We start from the raw sequence: 24,893 nt of genomic DNA, 5'->3' as shown, positions 1-24,893 counted from the left end.
TCTGTCACTGTCACAGAGAGCAGAGATCAGCACTTCCCCTCCATTCCCTGTGAGGAGCTACAGGCCACCATGAGGCCTCCGCTCAGTTCCTCTGCTCTGAACAAGTGACCTCAACTACTCCATATATATCTTGCCCTCCAGATCCTTCACAATCTCTCTGCCCAGTTCTGTTTTTTTTGCAGTCCTATATCTTGGTCTGACCTTAGATCCACACTGTAGCCTTGTCTCTAAGCTATCCCTTGGCCTCATCTCCTTTCAATCCCGACTAGAGGCTCAGAATGAATTTTGGACCTGATTCACTGCTTCTCATGTTTGATCTCTATTACCAGCGCCAAGCTCCCTTAAAACAGCACAAGACTAAAAACTCCCCTCCCTCCCTGACTCGGGTGGAAGCTACTCAAAGGAAGTGCTATCTTGGCATTAACTGCCCAGAATAAGGAGGACTCTTGCACATTTTTTCATGAAGCCATCCAAGATTTACTACCTGTGGCTGAGAAACAGCTACTATGACAATGAATTCAGAGCCAGCACCTCTGCAACAGATGCCTCATGCATCAGTAACTCCAGATTACTTATTAGCTGCAGCAGAGCATGTCATAAAAACAGAGAAATAGCTTAGGTACAGAGCTGTCATCAAACTAAAAGATCACTCATGGTCTTCACTGCTGGAGAGCTAGATGCAGAAACTTCCCTTGTGTTTGGAGGACACTGCAGAGGTCCAGTTCAGTCAACAGGTTTGGGCTAACTTCTATACTTCAAGCCAGGAGGGCACTCTGCTTTGGCCATCACTCACACCAAATCTGGTTCTGTGCATTGGGTAATTCTTTGGTAAAATCAGTAAGAATTGGTGAACAACATCTGCTCTTTGCTAACACTTAGTCTGAGATTTATGCAGCTCTCAGATTTTTTAGCCAAAGACTAAACAAGCATCCCAAGAAGAAGCAGGCACTTCCAGAGGTTTATTCATTATCAGAATATTTCTGTCTGCTTGACATCTAGACAATAGAGTTGACTCAGTCTTCTTGATTGAAGCAACATCCTTGCTTAATGAATCATATCAGAATATTAAATAAAAGTTTAGCTAATGGGATTACTTAAAGAGTTTTGCTAATTCATAAATCCACTCTAAATTGGCCTGTTACTGAGCTCATTCATCACTCTCCATCATCCCTGTCCTCATCAGAAAGAAAATCATATAGACTGACTCCAAAAGTATTCCTGGGAAAAAAAGGAATTATCTCACTTAAAAGTAAAAATGCACATTTCTTACTGAAATTTAGAGTAACATTATAATTTTCCAAAACAAAAATTTAAGCAAATTCTATTGTTTTTTGTTTGTTTGTTTGTTTGTTTGTTTTTTCAGAAAAAAAAAATATTCAACAAGTTCTTTGATTTTGGGTTCATGAGAGCCATATGAAGTTACATGTCACAATCTCATTTAAGTGAGAAAAGTTGTAAAGGAGACCATTTGACCTCTAAACATATGAAGAAATCAGGGAAGCAGAGAAAGTCAGAAAACAGAAACAACACTCCAACCCATTTCAGTGATTGTTCTTGCTAACTTTCTACTAGTGAGGATATTTTCTTTGAGCTCAATTTTTGAGCAGTCATAAGCAACTCTATAATCTGCTCAAAGGGAACAACTACTGTCTTCTCCATGCCACATCCTATTTCCAAAGTTACACGTTGTATTTCTAACACAAGCCAGACAATTCTTTTCTGACAAGATGTTTCTTTTCTTTGAATCAGAAATGATCCATTGTGGAACACATTGAAAAATGTTCCTTCTCAAGTTCTGTATGCACAAATAAATCAGACTGCATACTTTAGATGTGTCTTACTCTCTGCTATATATAACGTATAAATAAGATTACAGCTGCTTCCTAGCAACCCACAGATACCTTCATGCTTGAAATTCATGGCAACAACATAAAGGAAAAAAAAAACATCCTGGTAATTTACTATATCTTTTTCTTTTGGATAATCACTTGCCTGATCACTGACTGCTGTTAAGATCTGAGATAACAAGTGACAGGGCAGCTAACACTTTGAAAACCACACCGTATCATAGCATTAGGAAAGAAATTACCATATGGAGTTCATTCTTTAGTAATACATTCAGGTTGAGCTAAATTAAGCAAGACTTTGGAAACGCTTATGCCTCAGTTAGCATCTGAGACAGTATAAGTATTGCCAGTGTCAATTGGCTCACTCAGGTGCCTACTCAAAGGAAAGCAGATAATCAGGCATCCTTAACAGGATGAAATCATAGATGCTTCAATAGTTGAAAATTAAGAACGTAGACTAGAGGACTTGAAGATTAAGAAGTAATTTTTGTAATTACTATTTTGTATTTAACTCTTCCTAAAATGTTGTAACACCATAATGCAACGGAAAGCATTGCAGTGATAGCGGGGTAGCAAAGTCCCAGGCTATAGCAAGTGAATGGATAAGCCCAAATGCAACAGTCATTGACGGAGAAACAAAAGAAAAAAGCTACTTACCTTTGGAAAATCTCAGCTAGGCAGGAATCTCCAACAAAATACCCTCACCCACTGCCAATTCTGAAATGAGGTGTGGGAAGGGATAAATCCTAGCTGCACCCCTTCTGGTCACTCAGGTGTAGTGCATGCACCTGAGCTTCCCTGGGTTGGCCCTGCTTTCCCTCCAGGTGCTCAATCTCTGGCTCAAGCTGTGATTTAGCATTTCTGCTGCAAACATGAACTCAATTTTGTACTTCTGCTGTTGTACCAATATCAAAGATGGACTTAGAAGTCAAAGAATCATAGAATCATAGAATGGCCTGGGTTGAAAAGGACCACAATGATCGTCTACTTTCAACCCCCCTGCTATGTGCAGGGTCACCAACCACCAGCCCAGGCTGCCCAGAGCCACATCCAGCCTGGCCTTGAATGCTTTCAGGGAGGGCGCATCTACAGCACCCTTGGGTAACCTGTTCCAGTGTGTCACCACCCTCTGTGTGAAAAACTTCCTCCTAATATCTAACCTAGCCATCCCCTGTCTCAGTTTAAGATCATTCCCCTTTGTCCTATCTCTGTCTACCCTTGTAAACAGCCATTCACCTTCCTGTTTATATGCTCCCTTCAAGAATTGGAAGGCCACAATGAGGTCTCCCCGGAGCCTTCTCTTCTCCAAGCTAAGCAGTCCTAGTTCCCTCAACCTTTCCTCATAGGAGAGATGCTCCAACACCCTGATGATCTTAGTGGCCCTCCTCTGGACCTGCTCTAAGAGCTCCATGTCCTTCCTGCTCTGGAAAGTCCTCTCTTAGTTAAAAAAAAAAAAAAAAAAAAAAAAAAAAGATTTTGTTTCTTAGTAATATCAATACAGGACTAAGTAACAAGACTACATCACTTGATGATTTCACAGTTTGTTTTTTTTTAATTTCTTAGCTCAAACATTTAGCTGAGACTGGATAAGAACCCTTACATCCCAACATGTGTATTGAGCAAAACATAAACCAAGTCATTATTTCATGGAACAGGAAGAAATTGTTTCACCTTTCTTCTACTTTCCTGGCATATCGTGAGGTGGTCCTTTATGTGATTTTTCAAACTCACTTATAGGAAATTCTGTCCTACCTCAGCTGCTGTTAATGCTACTTAGCACTTATTCACTCTCTTCCTAAAGTTATTTTCATTCATAGAGTAGTAACAAAGTCTATTTTGGTATTTCACTAGCCATAGAACTTGGAAACTGATTACCTACATATCTACAAGGTTGCTCTTTTTTGTTTGTTCTCCTTTTGTTTTGCTTTAAGGAAAATCTCTTCGCTTCAACATCATCTGAACGTGACCACCAAGTGGTACAAGAATAGGACAGTTTTTATTAGTGTTAAAGCCAATGGAAAATTGTAAATGAACCAAGAACGATGTTTTGATCAGAGATTATCCAGATCATCAAATAGTAATTAAAACTGTGGTAATACTAGGCTATTTATTCCCTTGAGTCTGAGCAAGATTTGTTAATGCAGCCACCTATTGTTAACAACTTACAGCTGATTTTGCTTGCTGGAACTAAAAACTCTTCAAAATGCCAGTTTATCGCTAAGGGAGCAGAGGGAAAGCAGGATCTGCAAATAATAAATGAGACTCCCTGTGTTTTGACAACCTTTTAATTTCCATTTGGATTACAAAGAGAACTTGCAGATGTGTCTTCAAATTTCATAGTCTGCGTTTTTAAAAGTGATTTAACTTTACTGACATCTTGATGTTGGTTAGCAATGTGTAAGCTCAACAGAACTTAGTTTGGAGGATTCTATTTTTGAGGGCTACAGCTTTGGTATTTGGTTATGGAACACAGCAGTGGTATATTTAAAAAACGATATACTTTTAAAAATATTGTATTATAAAAATTCAGTTTCTGTATGTAGTAATCTCTAGCCAATCTAATCCATTTCATACATTATTCAAATTCTGGTAAATGAACTTCAACTTCTCAATGATTACATGAAATGCCTAGTTTTCAGTATCTTGAACATCGTTATGAAAAATTTGTTATCACATTCCATTCTAAAAGTAATCCTAGCCTCATTTCCTCCCATCATATCCCACTCAAACAGCAAACTCTTGCACTTGCCTAGGGATGAGGCAAAGATGCAAATGTAAATGATGTACAGTAGCCAATTTATGCTTACAGTGCAAATGTTTCAGAGCACCAGCCTCATACTAAGATCACTTAGACACTCCAACTTTCTGATAAACCATCCATTACATTGCACATCACTGAGGGCATAAAAAAAATTGCTTTCTTGTTTTAAAATTTTCCTCCTTTTCCTCCTTAGAAAAATGATGTAACAGAGTGAACGCTAGTGACAATTACTGCAAACTAATTGTCTTACGGATGTTATTATTAAAATCAAACCTACTGTCAAAAACATCAAGTTCTTACATTTTTCCCTTCTATTTTTCTTAATCATAAAACTCTGAATTACTTCATCCTTAATGAAATCTGAACATAGTATATTCTGGAATGTGGCCATATATGCCCTGGGTCCATCTGGTAGTTCACCAGAGAACAGTGTAAGGTACAAAATGCTTTTCCTTTGGCTAAAGCATGTTCAAGCTGAATCCAATCTGATAAACATAATCAGGAGGAAAAAAAAAAAAAAAAAAAAAAAAGTGAAGCTGTTAAAAAGCTTTTTTGTGTATAAATAATTCCAAATTTATATAAAGTGTTTGCTAATTCATCCCAATAACTTTATAAGTTTTAATAAAGAACAACATAAAGGAGTTTTCATGCTGATCATGGAGAAAAACAATAGGATGAAAATATTTACTGCCAAATTGTCTGTCAAACCACCTTTCAAACCAGGAATTTCAAACAACCTGTGATGATAGGAAGACACTTGCAAATATAAATTTCATATTAAGTTCAAGAAAGCTGTTAAAGCCTCTACTCACAGAAATCTCTACTTAGCTAATGAAGAGAACAAGGAAAGCTATTTATGACAGCTTCTCTATATAAAATGTTAGTGGTGTATGACAGCTTTTACTGAACATTTTTTTATATAACCTTTTAGTTAGTGGCATGCCTCTGTCTGTGGAGCTTCTAGAACAATATCTTATCTGAAATCTGTAATGAGTCCAACAGAAAATTACCACTAGGTTATAAATTCTTCTGGCAGAAGAAAGCTTTCCTGAATAGCCATGCTCCAGGGTCAACACAGATGAGAGACCAGCCTCTCTTACAAGTCACTCATCTCTATGGGCTGATCCAAGGACCTGAAAATCTGAAAGCGTGGACTGGGAATATGTTGCCAATCTGAGTTCTTCAGCAGACTTCCACCATCTGTGCGTTAGGCTCACAGACCTCACACTGAGCAGTGGATGAAATGTGCTCATGCAGAACTGTGGCTGGGTGTTCAACAAGAAAGAGCTAATTATTCTGAAGCACCATTGAAGAGATTAAATGAATAAATAAATAAACAAATCTGACAGTCGCAGAACTGTGTGAATGGAATTCATTGCCACGTAACAAATATCTGTATGTAGCTCTGTTTTATTTTGCAGGACGGAACAGCATTTCTATCTCAGTATGAAAATCATTTAAAGGCCAAGTCAGCCTATATGGGTTCACTCTACAGCTCCTGGGACTGTAATAATAGAATGCCTTATGAACATCATGCATGGATTGTTTTTGCTGCAATGTACCAAAAAAGAAACAGATTCAGACTCTAGATTTCCTTGGAACAGCATCTCTAACTGCATTTTTGTTCAATTATGCCATTGCATGAAAAGGTTACACTGTAAAGATGGCTTTTCTTTGCCATGGCAGTCATCGTGAAACTCCTGTGCTTGTCACATCAAAGCTTTTAACAGACCCACATTTTTCATACAGTGTTTATGTAAAATAGGATTCTCTTCAATCAGTTTGGAACAGACAAGCTTGTACATTGCTGTAAGGCATATTCTCTACTCTGAGGCCTTCCTCTCTGTGTACCGTGAAGGATCCCTCCCTCTTCTGTCCTGTCCCTAGAGGTATTTTGGAGCTGGAAATCAGAAGTATACTTATTGTAGTTTATTAGATTAAAATAGCTGTCAATTAGCTTAGTCATGGGTCTTTGCTGTGAAATGTCTATGTGAAAATGGAATTTGAGCATACTTCCATCAAAATGTGACTACTTTCTTAATTCTGTAGTTCAGTAGGCTCTTTACTTACTTTTTCAGCCTGTTGAGGTAACTGTTCAATGATAAATAATACGATTTTGATCTTTGTGTGCAGTTTTTTTTCTTTTCACTGCCTATAGATAAATGAAGCTAGTGCAATCGAATACATGCTTCATATTTATTTTACTACATGGATTTTAAAATTATTTTAAACTATTTTCTACATCTTCTTTTACTTTTTTCCCCCAAAAGTCTATTTGCTCTGTAGACACTGCCTATCATTCACACCAGAACAGTTTCATACTGCCTGACAGCACAGAGAGTTCATGAGTAGGACAAAGTTACACAAACTCTTTAAAGTTGAAATGAGAATTACTATTTTTTATTTAAAACCACAGTATTTATACCATTAAGGGGCATATACTAAGTTCTGTCTTTGTTTAAAGACATCTAAAGAAGCACATCTTGTTCCTTTTTAACAAAGATTTTCTAGTGTATCCCATCCTCTTGTTTCAAATATCAGGTTGTTATATATACAAAACTTTCTTATGAACTTTCTCTTTGCTTCTCCAAGGGAAAAAAATCTCCTAAACCCTAGAAAGTACCCAACTACTGGGCAACTACACCAGCATTGAGATCAAGCCATGCCCTCTATTACTTGCTTGTGTGCATTATGTAAAAATGTTTGTTTTGTTTTGTTTTCCAAAATACTTTTTTACCAGATTGAATTGTAAATTAAATGTTAGGCATACCTGTTAACAAATGTAAATCAGTGTAATGCACTGAAGTCAGTGGAGTTCTGCCAGTTTTCAATGAGCTGATTGTCTTCGCATCTTGAATCCTGACTTCCTTCCTTGTAGAGCCCATCTTTACATTATTTTGGTTAGGATATTACATAGGTATTAAATCCGAGCCAGAGTTCTCCCAGAACTTACTCTAACTCCTCATTAATGTCAAAACAAAACAAACAAACAAACAAAAAACAGTATTCAAAAGTGTATGTAAGAACATTTTTTGAAGACTCTATGGAGACTATTTCCATATAGTATAAAACTTATACTATAGATATAGTATAAATGCAAGAACTACTTTTTAAACACCAACAATCTTCCTGATCAAAAGCTCACATACTGAAGTCACTAGTATTTGTGTTCATACCATCAGACTTACAATCTGCCACAACAAATTCAGAGGTGGAATCATCTACTGTTAAAGCTTCAGAGTTAAATGAAAATCTGAGCTCAGTTCTTGGTTGGATCTGGATTCTTTGCGTGGCTAGAATGATTTAGTGAGTAAAAGAGCATCACTAAATTAAGGCTTATGTCTCAACTCTCACCTGCTTCTCCATCTCCTACACATAACCATTTTGTCTGTTCCTTCTACTCTAACTATACTCATTGGTTTCCTTAGACTATGAATAAATGCAATCTCAATTCAGGACTTCTTTATCACTGGAATCCAAGTTTTTTGTCAATTTTGCTTATTACAAATATTGCTGTCTCATTGCAAACAAGAGAGTGTGTGAAATATTCATTAGAATGAACGGTTTCAGAAATAGTCACTACTGAAGCAAATAAATTCAGTAAATAAATTCCCAAATACAAGCATGTATAGCACCAGTTAATCCTGAGACATCTTCAATAAGTTATGGAAACACCATAAAATAGCATAGAGTTAACTGAAAAGGTCCTGACTAAATGAAGAAATAATTCACATGAGCTGAGAATGTGGTGAGTGTACTACTTTGAAAGCTGTCTATCTGCGTAGAAGATCCTATTGTATGAAGCAAACACAAACTTCACCTACATCAGTGGGACTTCTTTAACTCAGTCCAGGGAGTAAGCTATAAAACTGTTATGATACAAATCTGTTACATATCCTTGCTATGACTTCATCACTTGGCCAAATCAAAACTAATTTTCCCTAGAGTAAGGAAAGATATTTCTCCTTCCTACATGCCTGACCAAAGAATAACTTTCTACCCCTACACACAGCTGTTCACAGAAAGTCATGTCTACTTTTTTGTAACAGAAGAATTGAGTTCCTTGACTTTGTATAAGACATCCTGCTTTTGCGGGAGGAGAGTAAACAAGAAAATAAGCAAACATTTTTTGACATTTTCCAAAAACATGAAGACTATAGGCTTGGTCCAAAGAATTCTGGAGTTAGTAAAAATAATGAGCCGGAATCAAAGCTGAAAATTCAGCTTAACAGTTAAGCATATTTTAAGCTTGAGCAACTGAAGGCAAGTTCTGTGAATAGAAGTGACAGGCATGAAAGCACACTGTTTTTAATGTCTTGTAATCTCCATTTTGGTAAGACTGTGGTTCATTTCAGAGGAGAACTAACTAAACATTCATAGGCACTGAGCAGAATAGAAATGATGTCATTCAAAAATATGAAAGTGGGAATTGCCTGCAAAAAAGAGGCAGACTGCATTCCCACTCGTAGAGAAGAGAGCTAATTAAAAAAAACTTTTGGCTAGTGAAAGACATCACGCAATTTAGGTCAAACAAATGGCTTTGCCACAGAAGGACATTTTACACTGAAACATCCCCATTTTGTGCTTTTAATCCTAGGATTACACACAAATATTGACCACTGTATCAATACCCTCTGAGATAACTTATGATTTTCTTGAACTATGCTACAAATTCTGTCTTTCAAAAAGCAACTTACTTACAGTATTCAAAGACAATGTTGAAAGTCACTATGGTATAGTGTAAGTATACCTACGGATGTTACCTATTTTTGAGCAGCAATTTTTATGAGAGGATTGATTTAGCAGCTCACACATTCGAAGAATTTTAAGTAAATAACACTTTCCTTGGGGGCGGGGGGGAAGAGTGAGACTGTCAATCTCTTGGTTTTTCATAATTTATTTTACTGTCCTTTATTTGCACAGAAATGCCAGGCAAAATGGTTAGGTCATTAACTCATTGTTTGGCTCAAATTAGAAATCTTCTCTAAACCATTTATATTTGAAATATTTTATAGCCCCTTCACTGTAGGTTAAAGATTTAACATGTGTCTTTCAAATATATACTTTTTACTTTTTATTGTTTATTAAATTTTAGTCTGAAAAACAACTACAGCACACTGCAGAGATTTATCACTTAAATTCAAAAGATCCTACATGCAGATGTATTGCAACCCAGACAGCATCATTCCCTAGAGAATGTCATACTTCCTCTGCAGCTAGAATGCACATTTAATGTGGTCTCTCTAGAGATCTCTAAATCACCCTGTACTTCAACCAGTGGGAGAAAGAAGCGATGAAAACTGAATGAGGAACAAAGGATAAAAGATTGGGATACAGAGATAGAAGGCAACAGGCTGGAAAATGGCAGGCAAAGAATAAGGAGAGAAGAGACTGGAAAAGAGAGGAAAATTAGTACTAGAACACAGGAGAAAACGACATGTCTGAATCTGAGAACTAGTAATGGAGGGAAAGCTGAAAAAAAATAAAGAGATGCAATAATAGTAATGGGCAGGCTGGCCAAACACACTTGGACAGAAAGTTTTGAAAATGTAAGGCAAAAAAGAGTCCAGAATGAGATGCTGAACTGGAAAAAGCTAAGGACGGAGATCCTAAAATTGGGATAAGAAGGCAATGTAAATGAGAAAGGCAGCCAGGCTATACAGAAAAAGAGGAAACTGAGACAGAAACATACTGGGAAGAGAGGGAAGATGGCCCAACCAGCATAATAGGAATGGAATAGAAAGTCCAGTGGTGAGTCAGGTATATGAAGCTGAAGACGGGATAGTGGAGTGTATTAGGTATGTGTGGCAAGATTTTGGTAGTTTGGGGGCAGCAAGGGTAGCCTCTGTGAGCACAGTCCTCCAGTTTGTGCCATGTCAGATCAGAGCCAGATCCAACTGCTCCTAAAGGGACCCTCCACTGGGCAGAGATGAGCCACAACCAATGTTGGCTCTGCTTCATTGATAGCACGTTTAAGAAAGTAAAGAAAAACGTTGTGCAACTAGGAGAGAGGAGTGTGAAAAGGGGGAAATGGAACTGAAGGGCCCACCGTCACTGCAGGAGGGCAGGATGTGCTCCAGGCAGGGAATAGTAGCTTCCTGCAGCCCAGTAGAGACCTATGATGGTGCAGGCTGTTCCCTGCAGTCCATAGGCACCACTTGGAGCAGATCTCCACATGCAGCCATGGAAGAACCGACAGTGCAGCAGTGAATGTAGCTTGAAGGAGGCACAGCCCGTGGAGAGTACCCACAGGAGCAATCCCAGGCTGGAGCTGCAGCCCATGGGGGAGATGTCCGCAGTGGGGCAGGAGGGCTGAAGGAGTCTATGGGGACAATGCTGGAGTGGTGCCTGAAGTGTGGGCTCCATGGTATGGCCCTATTTTGGAACAGTGGTTGGAGAGCTGTGGCTCCACATGAGGTCATTTCAGGAAGGATGGCATCCCATGGGAAAGATCCCATGCTGGGGCTGGGGCAGAGGGTGACCATGGAGGAATGGCAGAGATGAAGCATTATGGACTGACTGTAGCCCTCATTCTACATTCCCCTGCACTGCTTGAGAAAGGAGGAAGAAAACGATGGACTGTGGCAGTATCAGGGCAGGAGGTTGCTTTTAGTTTGCTTTTAGTTCTCACTGGTCTAGTCTGTTAGCAATAGGTAATAAATTATATTAACCTACTTTATGCTGAGTCTGTTTTGCCTGTGACAGTAATTGGGTAATTGGTGAGTGTTCTCCCTGTTCATAGCTCAATGCACAAGGTCATTTCTTTTCATCGTTTTTCTCCCCTGTCCTTTTGAGAAGGAGGAGTGATAAAGCAGCACAGTGAAGTTCACGTGAAACTACCACATGGGGAAAAAGACACAGCAAGCATAGAGGGGTATGATGAACAAAAAAGATCTTAACAGAAACTCCTCACCACAAAGCTGAAGAGAGACATGATACACAAGCCTTGTTGTCCTTTGTCAGCAGATATGTGTGAAATCCACCTACAAAAACTCCCATTGGCATTCCATGCTAGAATAACTTTACCAGTTTGTCAAGAAAGCTTAAGTGATAGACATTTCTGCGTTGTTGAGATCCTGTGCTGGAAACCCATGTATGTATCAATCTGATGCTTTGTGATAGGATTTCAAGATATTGTTTTCAGTCAAGATTTTGTTTTTTGTTTGTTTCAAAGATTATAAACTGCATCTGAAGTATCTGTCTTAGATTTTGCTGTAATAGCAACTACTCCCATATTAGGAAAGGCCAGAACTAAAATAATCTCTGCAACCTTCATTAATGCTTCTCGTATACAAACATTGCCACAGCCTTTCCTTTGTCAGGAAGAACAAGGATAAAGAAGGGGGAATATATGAACTTGTGGATGCATACTGGATAATGATATACGCACACAGTTATCTACACAGTCTAATCCTGACAGATTCTGAATTGTGAATTCATTGTTCTGCCATCTCAGAATATGTTTTTAGACTCTATGAAAGAAACATAAAAAAAATATATAATTTTTCAATGATGCAATACTTATGTTAATTCTTAAAACACACTTCAGATTAAATTAGAATGGCTGAATATAACTTTCATTCTCATCTGTGTTTATTGTAACCAAAGGCTGCCTCAATGCAGTGAATATATGTAAAAAAATGATTTCCCGTGTTAATACAGAACAGAATGTAACTGTGAATGGTTACTTCCTGGATACCATATCTGACAAACATATAACAACACTTGCTTCAGGTGGGAGTGTTGCAATAATGGTAAGCCCTATTTCTGCAAAGCTGATTAAATATTAGCAGTGAGCAAGTGCTCAAAAAGAGTGAATTGGTGGATGTATAAGTTATTCATTTCTCTCTCAGTAAGCACTGTAGAAGAGAAACAATGCAGTTTAACTTAAAATCTTTTTGCTGTGTTGGGATTACAATTACTGTAATGGCTAGAGAGTGCTATGAATGGTGCGCATAGTAAGGCACATTTTCCAACTCACCGCAGCAAGCTGTTCCACTCCACTTGCAGTTCGTGCCAATGTTATGAGGTCTTCTTGCATCTTATCTACCCATGATTTTATCCTACAGAAATAATAATAAAAAAAAGAAATAAGAGAAGTTCAATCAATTCGATGCAAATATATATGAAGATCACAAACACGCACAAAAAAAGCTAGCAGATGAATTTTCAAGTGACAGACTGACACTAAATTCCACCTGATACAGCTGTAAATCTGCTTCAGATATGATCTCTATTTTCCTTTTCTCCCCTTCTTACAAGACCTAACCTTTTCAGTAGTCTAACTTGTGAAGAACTTGTATGCAATTATATATAACAAGAAAAGGGCAAAAAGGCAGAATATGTTGATATTATTGCATAAAAAATGTATTCCCTAGGACAACCTGGCTTGCAGCTCACTCACAGAAAGATCTTTCTGGATGGTCTTGAGATCCCTCTCCTAACAAAGAGCAGAAGCAAAGAGAAACAGCAACTAGTAGCTGGCTGACAAACAAGAATAAATCTTCTGGCCTGCAGCTTCTCTATGGATGCTCCACGGAAGCAGCAGGATGGGCTGCAGCCAGCGTAGGTGCCATGAGTTGTTCTGGCAAGGGGAACCTGCTCCTGACTGCTTCTCTTGCTGTGCCTGCTTCACTCCCTACGTCCAGTAAATCTGCCTCTTTGTGAAAGCATTGGATCCAATACAGTTTTCATGTTCATATGCCCTGTCACGTTTTGTAGCAGGAAAGGAGCCATGGCACAAGTTTATTCCAGTGAGACCTATGCATATTCCAGTGACAGAAGAAGGTGGACTAGACTGACTAGTGAGAAAAATTGGTCACCAACTCATCTATCGTATCATCCCTGTCATCACTGTAGCTCTGTGCTCTGAAACTTGGAAGAGATAGTTATCATAGCCATTTCCTAGCTTTATTGTGATACATGAGGAATGACAGCGAAGATTATTTATGAAAGTAGGAAAGAGATGGAAAAGGTAGACTCCATTTTTGTTTCAGTATGGAAAATTTGTAAGAGGCTTGCTTTAGATGTTTCCTTCCACCATCGATGCATTTTGCATTTAAACAGTCCCTATCTTAAAAGGGTACAGATACTATCATGGAGTTGTGACTTCAAAATTTTATTAAAGGATACTTCTTCATGCTACAGAAGAAAGACATCAGTCATCCAAATGTCCAATTTGATTGGATAGAAGGAGAAAGGTTTTTTTCCAATAAGTGTAGTGAAACACTGGAGCAGGTAGCCCAGAGAGGTGGTAGATGCCCTGTTCTTGGAGACATGCAAACCCAGGCTGGACCAGGCTCTGAGTATCTTGATCTAGCTGTAGATGTTCCTGTTAACTACAGGAAGCTGAACTAGACTGTCTTTAAAGGTCTCTTCCAACTCAAAAGATTATATGATTCTATGAAAAGAAGATTCAGGACTGACTTCTAATGTGAAGCAGTCCGAAATAATGTTTGCACAGCTAGAACAGGAACTACATAGACAGAAAGGTACGAGTTTGACAAAGTGCCAGATTTATGACAAATCCCTCCTCCCAGTCAGTATTTGGTGGCTTCCTAATCAATGTACAGTCTTTCTTGAATTGTATTTTGACAGACCACAAGCAGAATACTCTGACAAAGTAAACAACAACTTTCTGAAGTTTTAGTTCAAAGCATTTTCAAGGCCTTTACACAAAAAGTCTGTAGCAGAAAATGAACTCTGCTTTCATGCAATTCAGAAGACAGGCTTACATTTATGACTCAGCATTCTTCACAAAAAATGCTTAATTGTTACCATGGTTTCTCATTAACCATGGCTTCCACCTGTGACACTGCTGATTTCATCTTTTATCTCCGGCTACTCTCTTGGATTGTTAAGTACTCTCATCTGCTTTGTCGTATCTTTTACTTTCTATTGTGCTTTATCTTTTATTTTTCCCTTCAAAATCTTGGATAAATATTAGAGATTTTACTCTGTCGCCAGTGCACTTCCATTATTTTCCCACTGGATTCGTAACTGATTAAAAAACGTTACAACTGAAGTTAGTTCACTAGTCTTGTTCATCACAGAAAATTGTTCTAGTTTCTATAGGTTAGAAACTTTTCAGAAGACTGTCTGTCCTTTAAAATCTTCTCAGTGCACCAGACATTTTCATTATCAGTGTTATAGCAGAAAACATTCCAAAAAGTTTTTTGCTAGTTATAATCATTAATGATAATATCATTTATTCACAGCTCATAGTTTGAGGATTTAATACTTTTTGCTGACTGTGTACAGAACAGAAGAGCTATATAGCGATTTATATCTCCCTGTTCAAGCTATTGAACATTACTTCATCCCTTAGACTGCCATTATAACCCTTCGTATTAGCATAAATTTGGTTTGATATACCCAATACTCACAAACACAAACACATTATCTTCTTGTTTGTAATGGTTAGTTCCGTAGACCCTGGAAGTATTAGAGTGGCACTGCACATTTACAAATGCTGACAAAAAACATCCATCACAAAGCCAACAACTTGTCTTTCTGCTCCCTTAGTCAAAACTGGATTAGTTGCTTAAGCCCTGTAATTTCCAACTTGAATTTAGTGTGACTGTGTTTCAGACAAATACTCAACTAAAGCCCTCGGTCCTGCAAATGGTGAAGACTGATTTCTAGCACAGATGGAAGAATGTCAAGGTAAAATGCCCATATTTTATTTTTTATTGACACTCCTCTTCATTTGCAAACATAAAGGTTTAGGAACACGGTAGGAAAATGTATGAATCCACCCTGAGGGTTATTATGTGCTAGTGGAGCTTCAATGACAATAATGAGAAATCTTAGAAAAAAAGCTACCTTACATACAACTAACAGACATAGCAACATCTCATAAGTGGAGTAAGAATTTTCTCCTACCTACCTTTTATGCTAAACTTTAGACTATTTTCCCTTTCTTTTGTGAATGTATGCTTCAACACTTAGTCTATTTGCTACCTCTCTCCAAACCAGATAACAAGAATACCCCATCAGGTTAATGTTGATGCTTTTCTGTGAAGGTTCAACAAAGGTTAATAGGTGCAACGTGTCAACAGAGACATGATCGGTATTTATTTCTGTCCTTGATTGTATCACCAAGTGTACTCTTACTGCCTTATCTCTTTGCTCATTCACATCCTATATCTCTAATATGACAACATAGAAATGATGCATATTTGGATTTAGGACCTGATTGATTCCATCTTTATGCTAGCACTCCTAAATTTTATTTTTCTTTCCAGATCAGGCATAAAATAAATTAATGTATCTGTGAGAACAGTATGAACTCATGAGCATAAGTGTGAACAAAAGAAAAAATTGCATATATCTACTGCTTTGATTTTTTTTTTTCTGTTTCATAGAATGAGATAAACAAAAAGTGAAAAAGTGAAACCCACTAGCCAAAAGCATTTTCAAAACCATAAAATAAATAATTGAACACAGTGATCCAAAAAGATTCTCAGTGTTATTTCTAAGACGGTTGGATAGAAAAAAGTCAGAGAGGATTGATTTTTAAATTGACTTTTTTCATTTCCCATTGCTATGATTTTTAAAGGGTATTTTCTTCTTTGTCCCTGAAAGGAAACTGGAATGGTGAGAAAACATATTAATTAGTTAGTTAACCTTGAAGTACTGCATGAAGTCACTCTTAAAAACACGAACTGTTTGTTATTACTTATTATTTCTATTATTCACAAATGAAATAGAGAACACTTTCCTCTTTAACTGGCAAAAATATGCATTATTTTAAGTAAATACTTCTTATGTCTCCTCTAAACTTTCAGCCTCCACATAGTCAGCCCAGGATCCATATTGCTTATACAATGGTTGCCTAGGCTGGGGTTTGATTTCTCTTTTTTTTTTTTTTTTTAACTTGTTTTTCTTTTCTTTTCTTTTCTTTCTTGTGCTACAGACAGTGGAAAAAGGCATCTCCAGAGCCACCCTTTTACTTCTACTGGAGGCCTAGACAGCTTGACTTCTTGGTCTAGGATCCCCAGTAGAGCTAGGCTACATGGCTTGACTTTTATGCAGGTTATGTTAGATAGTATTAGGTTTGATGGAATAGGAAGAAATCCACCTTCATTCTAATTGAATGTCAAATTCTGTCCCCTTCCGTAACTGAAACCTAATTAAGAATGGTTCTTCTAATCTTGACTATACATTTACCTCAAAAGACTTTCTTTTTGACATGTATACATTTTTACCTAATGTACTTTCTCTAGCACAAATTTTCTTTCTCTCCCTCAGCCTTGGACAGTAGCTAGTACAACAGGATACAACATAACAAAGGTTAATAATTTAGAAGGGTTTTTTTTTCTACCTCACTGTCAGAGACACAGATAATAAAATGATATTCTAAAATTCTGAGGAAGGTTTGTATATTTACTTTACCTTCCAACAAGAATTTAAGTAAAATCATTAGTATTATTTTAAGGTCTAACATCTGTATTGCTGTGTCTCACTTCTCCCATCTTGGCACCAGACAAATGTCTCTTTGTAGCATACATTGTAGATATTTCATGTTTCTCCTAGACTGCTTTTCTGAACTACAAACAATCACAACCCAAAACATAACTTAAAATGCGACTTTTGTTGTTGTTGTTGTTGTTGTTGTTGTTGTTAATAAGGGATCATATTATCTCATAGCATTTTCTTAAAACATGTGCCCCTTAAAAAAAATGAAAGAGCCTCTGGGCACTGAAACGCTTGTCTGGTACTGCTTTGAAGTGAAGCCTGCAGTGCAATATCTGCCTGACAGCTGCTCCTGGTCAGAGTTTATTTAACAATTGGAAAGCTGTCACAGCAAACATGAAGTCCCATGACTTAAAGAAGCAGCAGTCATTTTTCTGCAAAGGAGAACAACAGAAAGCCTGTACAAAAGGTTAGGCTGTTTCTATCGCTATTAGCTTGGCACAAATGTTGCAATGGATGTTCTACTGAAAAGTGATTACATTTTCCAGAACAATTGATTTCAACCCAACTCTCCCACACATGAGTTTTCTTTATATCAGGCAATGACTGGACAAAAGGAGCACCCACATACCTTTCCACAAAAACTTCCAACTAATGTGATTGACTGAGGAGACTATCTGATTAAAGACAGACAGATGTGGGTTATTTAATGGGGAATTAGAAGATACAATCCTGCTGCTGTCACCCAGGCTGATGAGATTGATGAGGAAAGAGCTAGAACACTACAGAGCCATCCATCCGCATTACAGTATTATCCGATAGCATAACAGCTATTTTGATGGCACAGAAATCCTTTCTTCCTTTTTCTTTTTCTTTTTCTTTTTCTTTTTTTTTTTTTCTTTCAATTAGGACAATTATATTTTCTAGCCAGAGGATTTTTACAGGTACCTTCAACTCATGCTCCAAGTAGAACTTAATATAACAGATGCCAAGCTAAAAAACATCCAACTTCATTAAAAATCTATTTTTTATGGTAAACTTACATACCAAGCTTGCAGAACAGAGCGCTGCTCAGCTACAAGAGTACAAGAAACTGAGAGAGCTGCATGTAGAACAGCTGTGTTACATCCTTTTCTCCCTAAAACTGATGCAATTATTTTCTGCTGAGTTCAAGGAAAGTAGATTAACGTAATTGCATACCACAGCTCCATAGACCTCTCACACTAATTTAAGGTACATTAATTGACTTCTGCATGGATACCCTCTTATCATCTAAAGAGGCAGACATGGATCTTAACTCTGCCAATTTAAGTCACATGTTCTGTTGTAGGTTCACATCCATCAGTTATGATTATGTTTACTCAAGTTTCTAAATAAATCTTGCATACAAAAATAACAGCAATTACAATAATGAAACATCTAAGTAGTAAGAGGGAGATTTTCTTTTTACAAAATGGGTCAATATTTCTTACTTTTACATATTTTATTATAAACTGCATACACCATTGTTCCTAATGCAATGGAATAACAGTGCCTGAGAAATGAAGATTAATGAAATTAGAAGCAGTGAGAGAGCAAACCCTGATATATTTTTGCAAGCAACCTCAAACTTGATTTTCTTGCTCAGAAAATCCTGTACTTTCAGAATCAGAAGGTTTTTAGAAGATTCAGGGGCAGTGAAGGAGGGGAGAAAGTCTACGAACTTATTATCGTAGAAGCAACATTCTCAACAATTCTTTGGCACTCTTAGACAACCCTAAAGGGCAAACAGAAACTGCAGTTGATAGAAGATGTGAAAGAAGGAACATATACCATGATGAAATTACTAACCTTCCGTATAGAAGTTATCCATGTTGCTGCATTTATACCTCCTACTGCAAATCTACTGAATTTTAATATCACTGTATATTTTGAGGACCTATTAAGCTGGCAGTACAGGATTTCAGATACGTGGGTGGAAGCGTAGATTTATAGATAACCAGACCTTGTGAAGAGTAATAAAGGCAGGTTTTGTGAAATACTGAACAAATTGTCATAGTGTGTTAAAATCTCATTGATTTTAAATGAAGGAAAGTAGAAATTGGATATGCAAAGATCATTGAAATCCCACACTTATCAGATTAAGCTCTTGATAAAGTGGCAGCTCTTGAATCCCTACTGAATAGTCAGAAATAAATAAAAGAAGGTTATATAATTTATATGAGATATAAAAGCAAATTAAGGCAAAGTTGTCATTATAAGAAAATGTGAATCTTCCAAATCCAATTAGATCCAGAGAGTAGAAGATATTTAAATCCATCATTCATACACATGCTCAACTCTACAGCTGTAAACCCCTCCGCTTGTGTCATTCAGTAGTCCTCTTTCTGCAACCTGGAAATTTGTTAACAGAATCCATGATAATACGATATCATAGAAGTATAACATAAATATTATATAGTATATAACAACTTCTAAGGACGTTAAAAATTTACAAATTTCAGTGAAAAGATTCCACTTTATTCCAGTATGATGGCATATATATCCACCATACACTATATGCTGAAAATATGTCACAAAATGTTGTATAAATGTTTGGAAAAACTTTAATAAAAACAAAGCAAGGATTAATTAAGTCATGACATTTAGCTACTAAGCTGAGTGGGAAAGGTAGGAAATCTATGCTTTGTTTTTGTGTACAAATGAATGTGCAAAATGCATCATCAATTCTATAGACAAAAATATTTCCTTCATTGGCAAGAGTGCCTTGTTCCTTTGCTCTCTTTGTCAGTCTCATCTTCCCAAATGTGACAAGCTTCCAGACATGCAGTCTGCAAGACCTTCCCAGATACAAAAAAGCCCCAGTAGTCAAGGCCAGAGAGACTTTCTTGTTCTCTCCTATTTTCAAAATTTCAAAACATAGCTTGAAAGGATTATCTTACATTCCTCAAATTGAAACATTTGAGAGTGAGGCATAATACCTGTATCATACTTGACATTCTGTGGAAACGGTCAACACAGTCCACAAACTCTTCAAGACTTGGGCATTAGCTCGGGAGATTTACTTCCATTCCTGACTCTTAGGACAATGCTCTTAGCACGAAGGGCAGAACTCATGTCTCAGTGACTGCTTTTGTCCTAAACAGTAGTTTTCTTCTTCATGTTGAGTTCCAGTGGCTCGTTCAAGGATGGAAATGGGTGGCATTGTGAGTGCCAAGAAAAGCAGAATTCCTTCCCACTTTAATAAGCAGGTTGTAGAGACTCCAAAGCATCCAGATGTTAAATGGGAATGAGAAAGTAATTCCTTAAATGAAGTGTTCATTTTAAAAAGCCAGACTGGGGCATGGTCATATTATTTTATAAGCTGGCTCAGCCTAAACCAAGTGTCTGACAGGTGTTTAGTCACACATGTTCATAATTATAGCTTCTGCTCCATAAATATTTCTCTTCTCTTTGCCAAAAGTGTTCTTTTGGAGTCCAGTGCTTCCTAGCAAATAACATGAAAAATATCCTCTAACAGAAATTACTGTTGCACAAAATAGCATTTAATAATTTAAACATGATCTTTAATGTTAAGCCTGGCAATATCATCAGCTGCAAAATTACTATAAGTTGTAAAATAAGTCCTTAAAAATGATTATGTTTTAATTATCAGCAATTACAGTGCTAAAACAATTTAAAGGGGAAGAGATAAATTTATGGCTCAAATGACTATCAGTAGCCCTCAGATGTTTTTCAATAAAAGCTTTTATGATCAGATACACATCTACTACCATTTAGTGTTAAAAAAAAAACAACCGGACAGAAAAAATCTAGTTAGCATTTCTGCAGCTGAGAAACAGACATTGAAAATAAAGAATATGTAATTTGTTTCTGAAGTCTACTAGATGAAATGCAATCATTTGGTTTTAAATTCCACTGGTCTAATGTATGACCTAGTCCTATAGATCACCCGGAGTTATCACCTCTATCAAATGAGCCACCACATGTGAGAGATATACACATCTTTGCCATCACTGGACTCCCCACCAAGTAACACCTAACATGCCTCTCATCGTCTGCTTCAGCTCTGATAACTAATATTTAAAGAGCATACAATGCAGCCCAGACTAATTCAGTAATCTAATTAAAACACAGATAATCCAAAAAGGAGACCAAAAGTGAATTTCGCATATACTAATACAGGTGTTATATTATTGTATCTACGGAACCTGAATTAGAACCCGCTTCCTGTGCAAAGTAATACATAAATACTGGTAAAATGTCTGTAACTAGAGAATTAAAAAAGCGTGTCTTGAAAATTATGATTGAAAAATAAATCTCATAGTAATGGCTCTTTCAAAAGTGCTAAGTGTACAATTTTGCAGGCAAAAAAGTGATTTTATCAGTCACATTTAACATATCACAGTCATACTTTAGTCACAATTTGTATTAAAATCATTTTTTTCCCCCAAACTAATAAGAATTACATTTTAGCCTCAGGAAAAAAAGGGAGTATCATTAAATTAAACTATGGCAGATTGGATACCAGTAAAGAAGAGATTAGAAGAAAAAAAAGAAATAGGTTCATACAAATCATAAACATACCCAGGAACAAATGCCTGCATCCACACATACGTGCACCAATTGCATCTCAATGAGAGTTTCAACTGATCCACTTCATTTGGGTCACTGTCCCAGCAATACCTTACTGACATGCACTGCGAGTGCAGAAGCTGGCTTCCAGTCCATATGTGAACAAATATATAGAACATACACACATTTCTCTCCTTAAAACACGTGATTAGTTTGATCGACTGTTCGTGGTTAGAAATTCACCTTCTTTCACAATATACATGAAGAAATCATACTATCTAGGTATAACTGCACGCAAATAGAGACTACATGACGTTTATGCAATGTAGCAGCATAATATTGCTGTGCTGTGAGGTGATTGAATGCATCTCAGTGAATCCAAAGGCCTGCCTCAAATTGACAAAGAGCTACAGGATCAGACCTTAGACTGAAAGAAACATACTGAAGTAATATAAAATATTCAATAATTTGATAAAAATAAACATACAAGCTTTTCTTTTTAAGCTTATCTGTCTGTATACACATTAATTTGTTATTGTTTAGGTTATTCAGCATTGAATGTATATATGTAAGAGAGATGTTAGCATAAGTGTTCACAGAAATGGCCAAATATCCATCTCATTTTGTCTCCAGCCAAATATTGGAAAAAGTAAACAATAAAACTTCCCTTGAGTTCAGTAGCACAGAAACGAGCTCTTAAAACTGAATCTCACTGCATTTCGGGGAGCTGATGTGTAAATCAGTACCCATATTAAAAATCAATTTTTGGGGGAGGGTGGGAACAGGATGTGCCAGGGGCTTTGTAACAGAAAGGTACATCCCAGGTAGTGCCAGTCATAGAAGTTAAGCACCCAGCTGAACTGGAACTCTGCGTGGAGTTCCTGCACAGCATGTCTGCCTTTTCTGTTTTTGCCATTTGCTTAAATTCAAAAGTTAAACATAAAAACAGGGATGCATAAATGTTAAACAGGTGTGCATGTACTCTGGAAGACAGGACTTGATGGCATAGGGATAATCTTTCTAATGACTCTGTATGAAATGTTTATTAAAAAATACGATTTTATACTGTTCATTTAATATGAAATTATTTTGAAAAAAATATTCCACAATAACTTAAGTTCTGATAAAGCAACAAACATTGGCAACAAAATCTAGGTTTTGTATTACACAGCTACAAGCTGTTCACTACCAAGCTCCAAATTGTATGGCCTCTTTTAAAATGCAGCTTTCAGTGATGCTGGTTCCTCTTGTTTAATAATGACAAGGATTCATAAATAAAACATCCATTATGTTAAATAGCAGAATGCCACCTTCTGATAAACCAGTGTAGTCTAAGACAAAAAGCCCTGACTCCAACTATACTCCATCAATGTAATGCTACCTTTCTTATAATTAATTAAGGGTTTTTTTCAAATTTATATACAAACTGAGAAATCTTTGTTGCACAGTGTTCTCCAAAGAAAGCTGCACATCTAAGTTAATCAGCTGTTTCATTTGCAAATATATTCTTCTTTTCAAAGCCTGACTTCCAATGTGCAAAGCTGTCACCCCCTTAACATGCCACTACTGTGGCACTTATAGTAACAGCATTTATGGAAATAAACACATATTTTTATGGAAAGATCTAAATGGACTTCATCTTTTAAAAAAGACAAACAAAAAGTAAAATATCATCACAAAAGATGCAAAAGAAAGAAAACAGATATTATCATACAAGCAAAGGGCTGTGGCACAGAATATTAAGTTTCCACAGAAATTAGCATCAAAATTAGCAATAGCCATGTAGTCTTTAAATTCTTTCCATTTCACAAAGTCATTCTGAATTACACTCAGTTTTTGCTAACGGCGCAGCTGGCATGTTGTGGTTCCTGGACTGCAAATGCATATTAATAGATATTAGAAAAGGACAATAATGTACGAGAAAAAAAGGAAATCAGTGCATTCTTTTCCTTCTGTTCAAGGGGTTATCAATCTGTTTCCAGACACACAGCAGTCTCCTGTCTTGAAAACTGTTTTGATAACTGTTCATTGCAATATGAGGTCCAAATGCATAAACTCTTTCTACATTGGCAAGCCCAGGGGAGGTTTGATCACAGGACTAGGGCATCATCTGCACAAACTGGTGTGGGTGGTCTTTAGCTATATTAAAATCATGACTAAGTTTCCCCTGGGTGTTGGATATCAGAAGTGCTGCATGCTGTAAACTAAAAAAAACAACAACAACAACAACAAAACATCATAAATGCAACTACCCTGTAAAGAACCAGCAGCACCCAAAACCATACTTCAGATCTTCACATTACAAAATTAACCTTTTCAATGTCAAGCTTCATAAGCCAGTTCAGTCACACACAACCATACAGATCTTATATTTTTGTTGTAATCCTCCAATAGTGATAGATTGTACTTTTCTTAAATCTGCAGAAGCTGAAGATTGAAAGATAATCCCAAATGGCATCACTGAAGTGTTATGAAAGTCTTAGCTTTGTTCCTTAAAAGAAAAATAACTCTTACAGATAGCTCACAAATAACTCATACAAACCTTAGAAATGTAAGAGTACATGCTCCTGATGTTTGGGCTTCACTTTTGAAAGCCTGGTTGAAGAGACTGCATGTGTCTGATTCAAAAAGCTCAGGCACAGAAATGGTTTCCAACTGCGTGCACAGGGTGAAAGGGCTGTAAGGGTCAGTTCTCTGCAAAGCTGAACAAAAATGACATCAAATGTAATTCAGCTTTAAAACAATGCCTTCTCAAAGAGGCTTTGCTCTCCTTTCTCAGGCTGGGGTAAATGCTCTAAGGTCAGGAGGGCACAATGCTTGTCAGTGTATTCAGTGCACATTAGAGAGATAGGCTGTTAAGGAAGAGTGTTTGACATTTACTCAGAAGCCAATCCTCCCCTCTTTCACTTGTCCTCTTTCCCAATTTCAACACATTCCCTAATTAAGCATCAATACAACACAATATAATTGAACAGATGTAGTAGTCATTACCAGGAATTACCCATTCTCCTATCAAATCAGAGTATACAGAAAGGGCTGTGTTTGAAATGGGTGAACTTAATTGCCCGAAGGTCCCCAAGAGGGATGTACAAATAGATCAAGACATCACACACGCGCAACTGATCTCGGCTCTGACACAAGCTTTTTGTCACTCTCTCATCCATCTTTTCTTACTAGGCTTAACGGTGGCTGGAATCGACACCAGACAATTTAGTAAATAAGAGCACTGGATGTGTTTCAAACGAAGCATACCAGAACTCAGGCTTCAGTGACGTTTTGATTAAAGGTCCATAGGTAGCAAAGGCTTTTTATGA

The 24,893-nt window shown here is 37.1% G+C and overlaps 1 protein-coding gene across 5 annotated transcripts in view; it reads right to left on the bottom strand.

The window, feature by feature from the left end:
- The window catches only part of CACNA2D1 (calcium voltage-gated channel auxiliary subunit alpha2delta 1), a 353,910-nt gene that overhangs the window by 288,629 nt on the left and 40,388 nt on the right, over positions 1 to 24,893 (bottom strand). For all 5 annotated transcript variants that reach the window (XM_085216402.1, XM_085216374.1, XM_085216379.1 and 2 more), the window contains exon 2: positions 12,590 to 12,671. In XM_085216402.1, coding sequence (XP_085072528.1) covers positions 12,590 to 12,671 — 82 coding nt within the window. The remainder of the gene's footprint in view (positions 1 to 12,589; positions 12,672 to 24,893) is intronic.

Source organism: Meleagris gallopavo, chromosome 1 (genome assembly GCF_905368555.1).
Source record: "Meleagris gallopavo chromosome 1, MGAL_WU_HG_1.1, whole genome shotgun sequence".
Lineage (NCBI taxonomy): Eukaryota > Metazoa > Chordata > Aves > Galliformes > Phasianidae > Meleagris > Meleagris gallopavo.
This window is presented reverse-complemented; position numbering and strand designations above follow the sequence as displayed.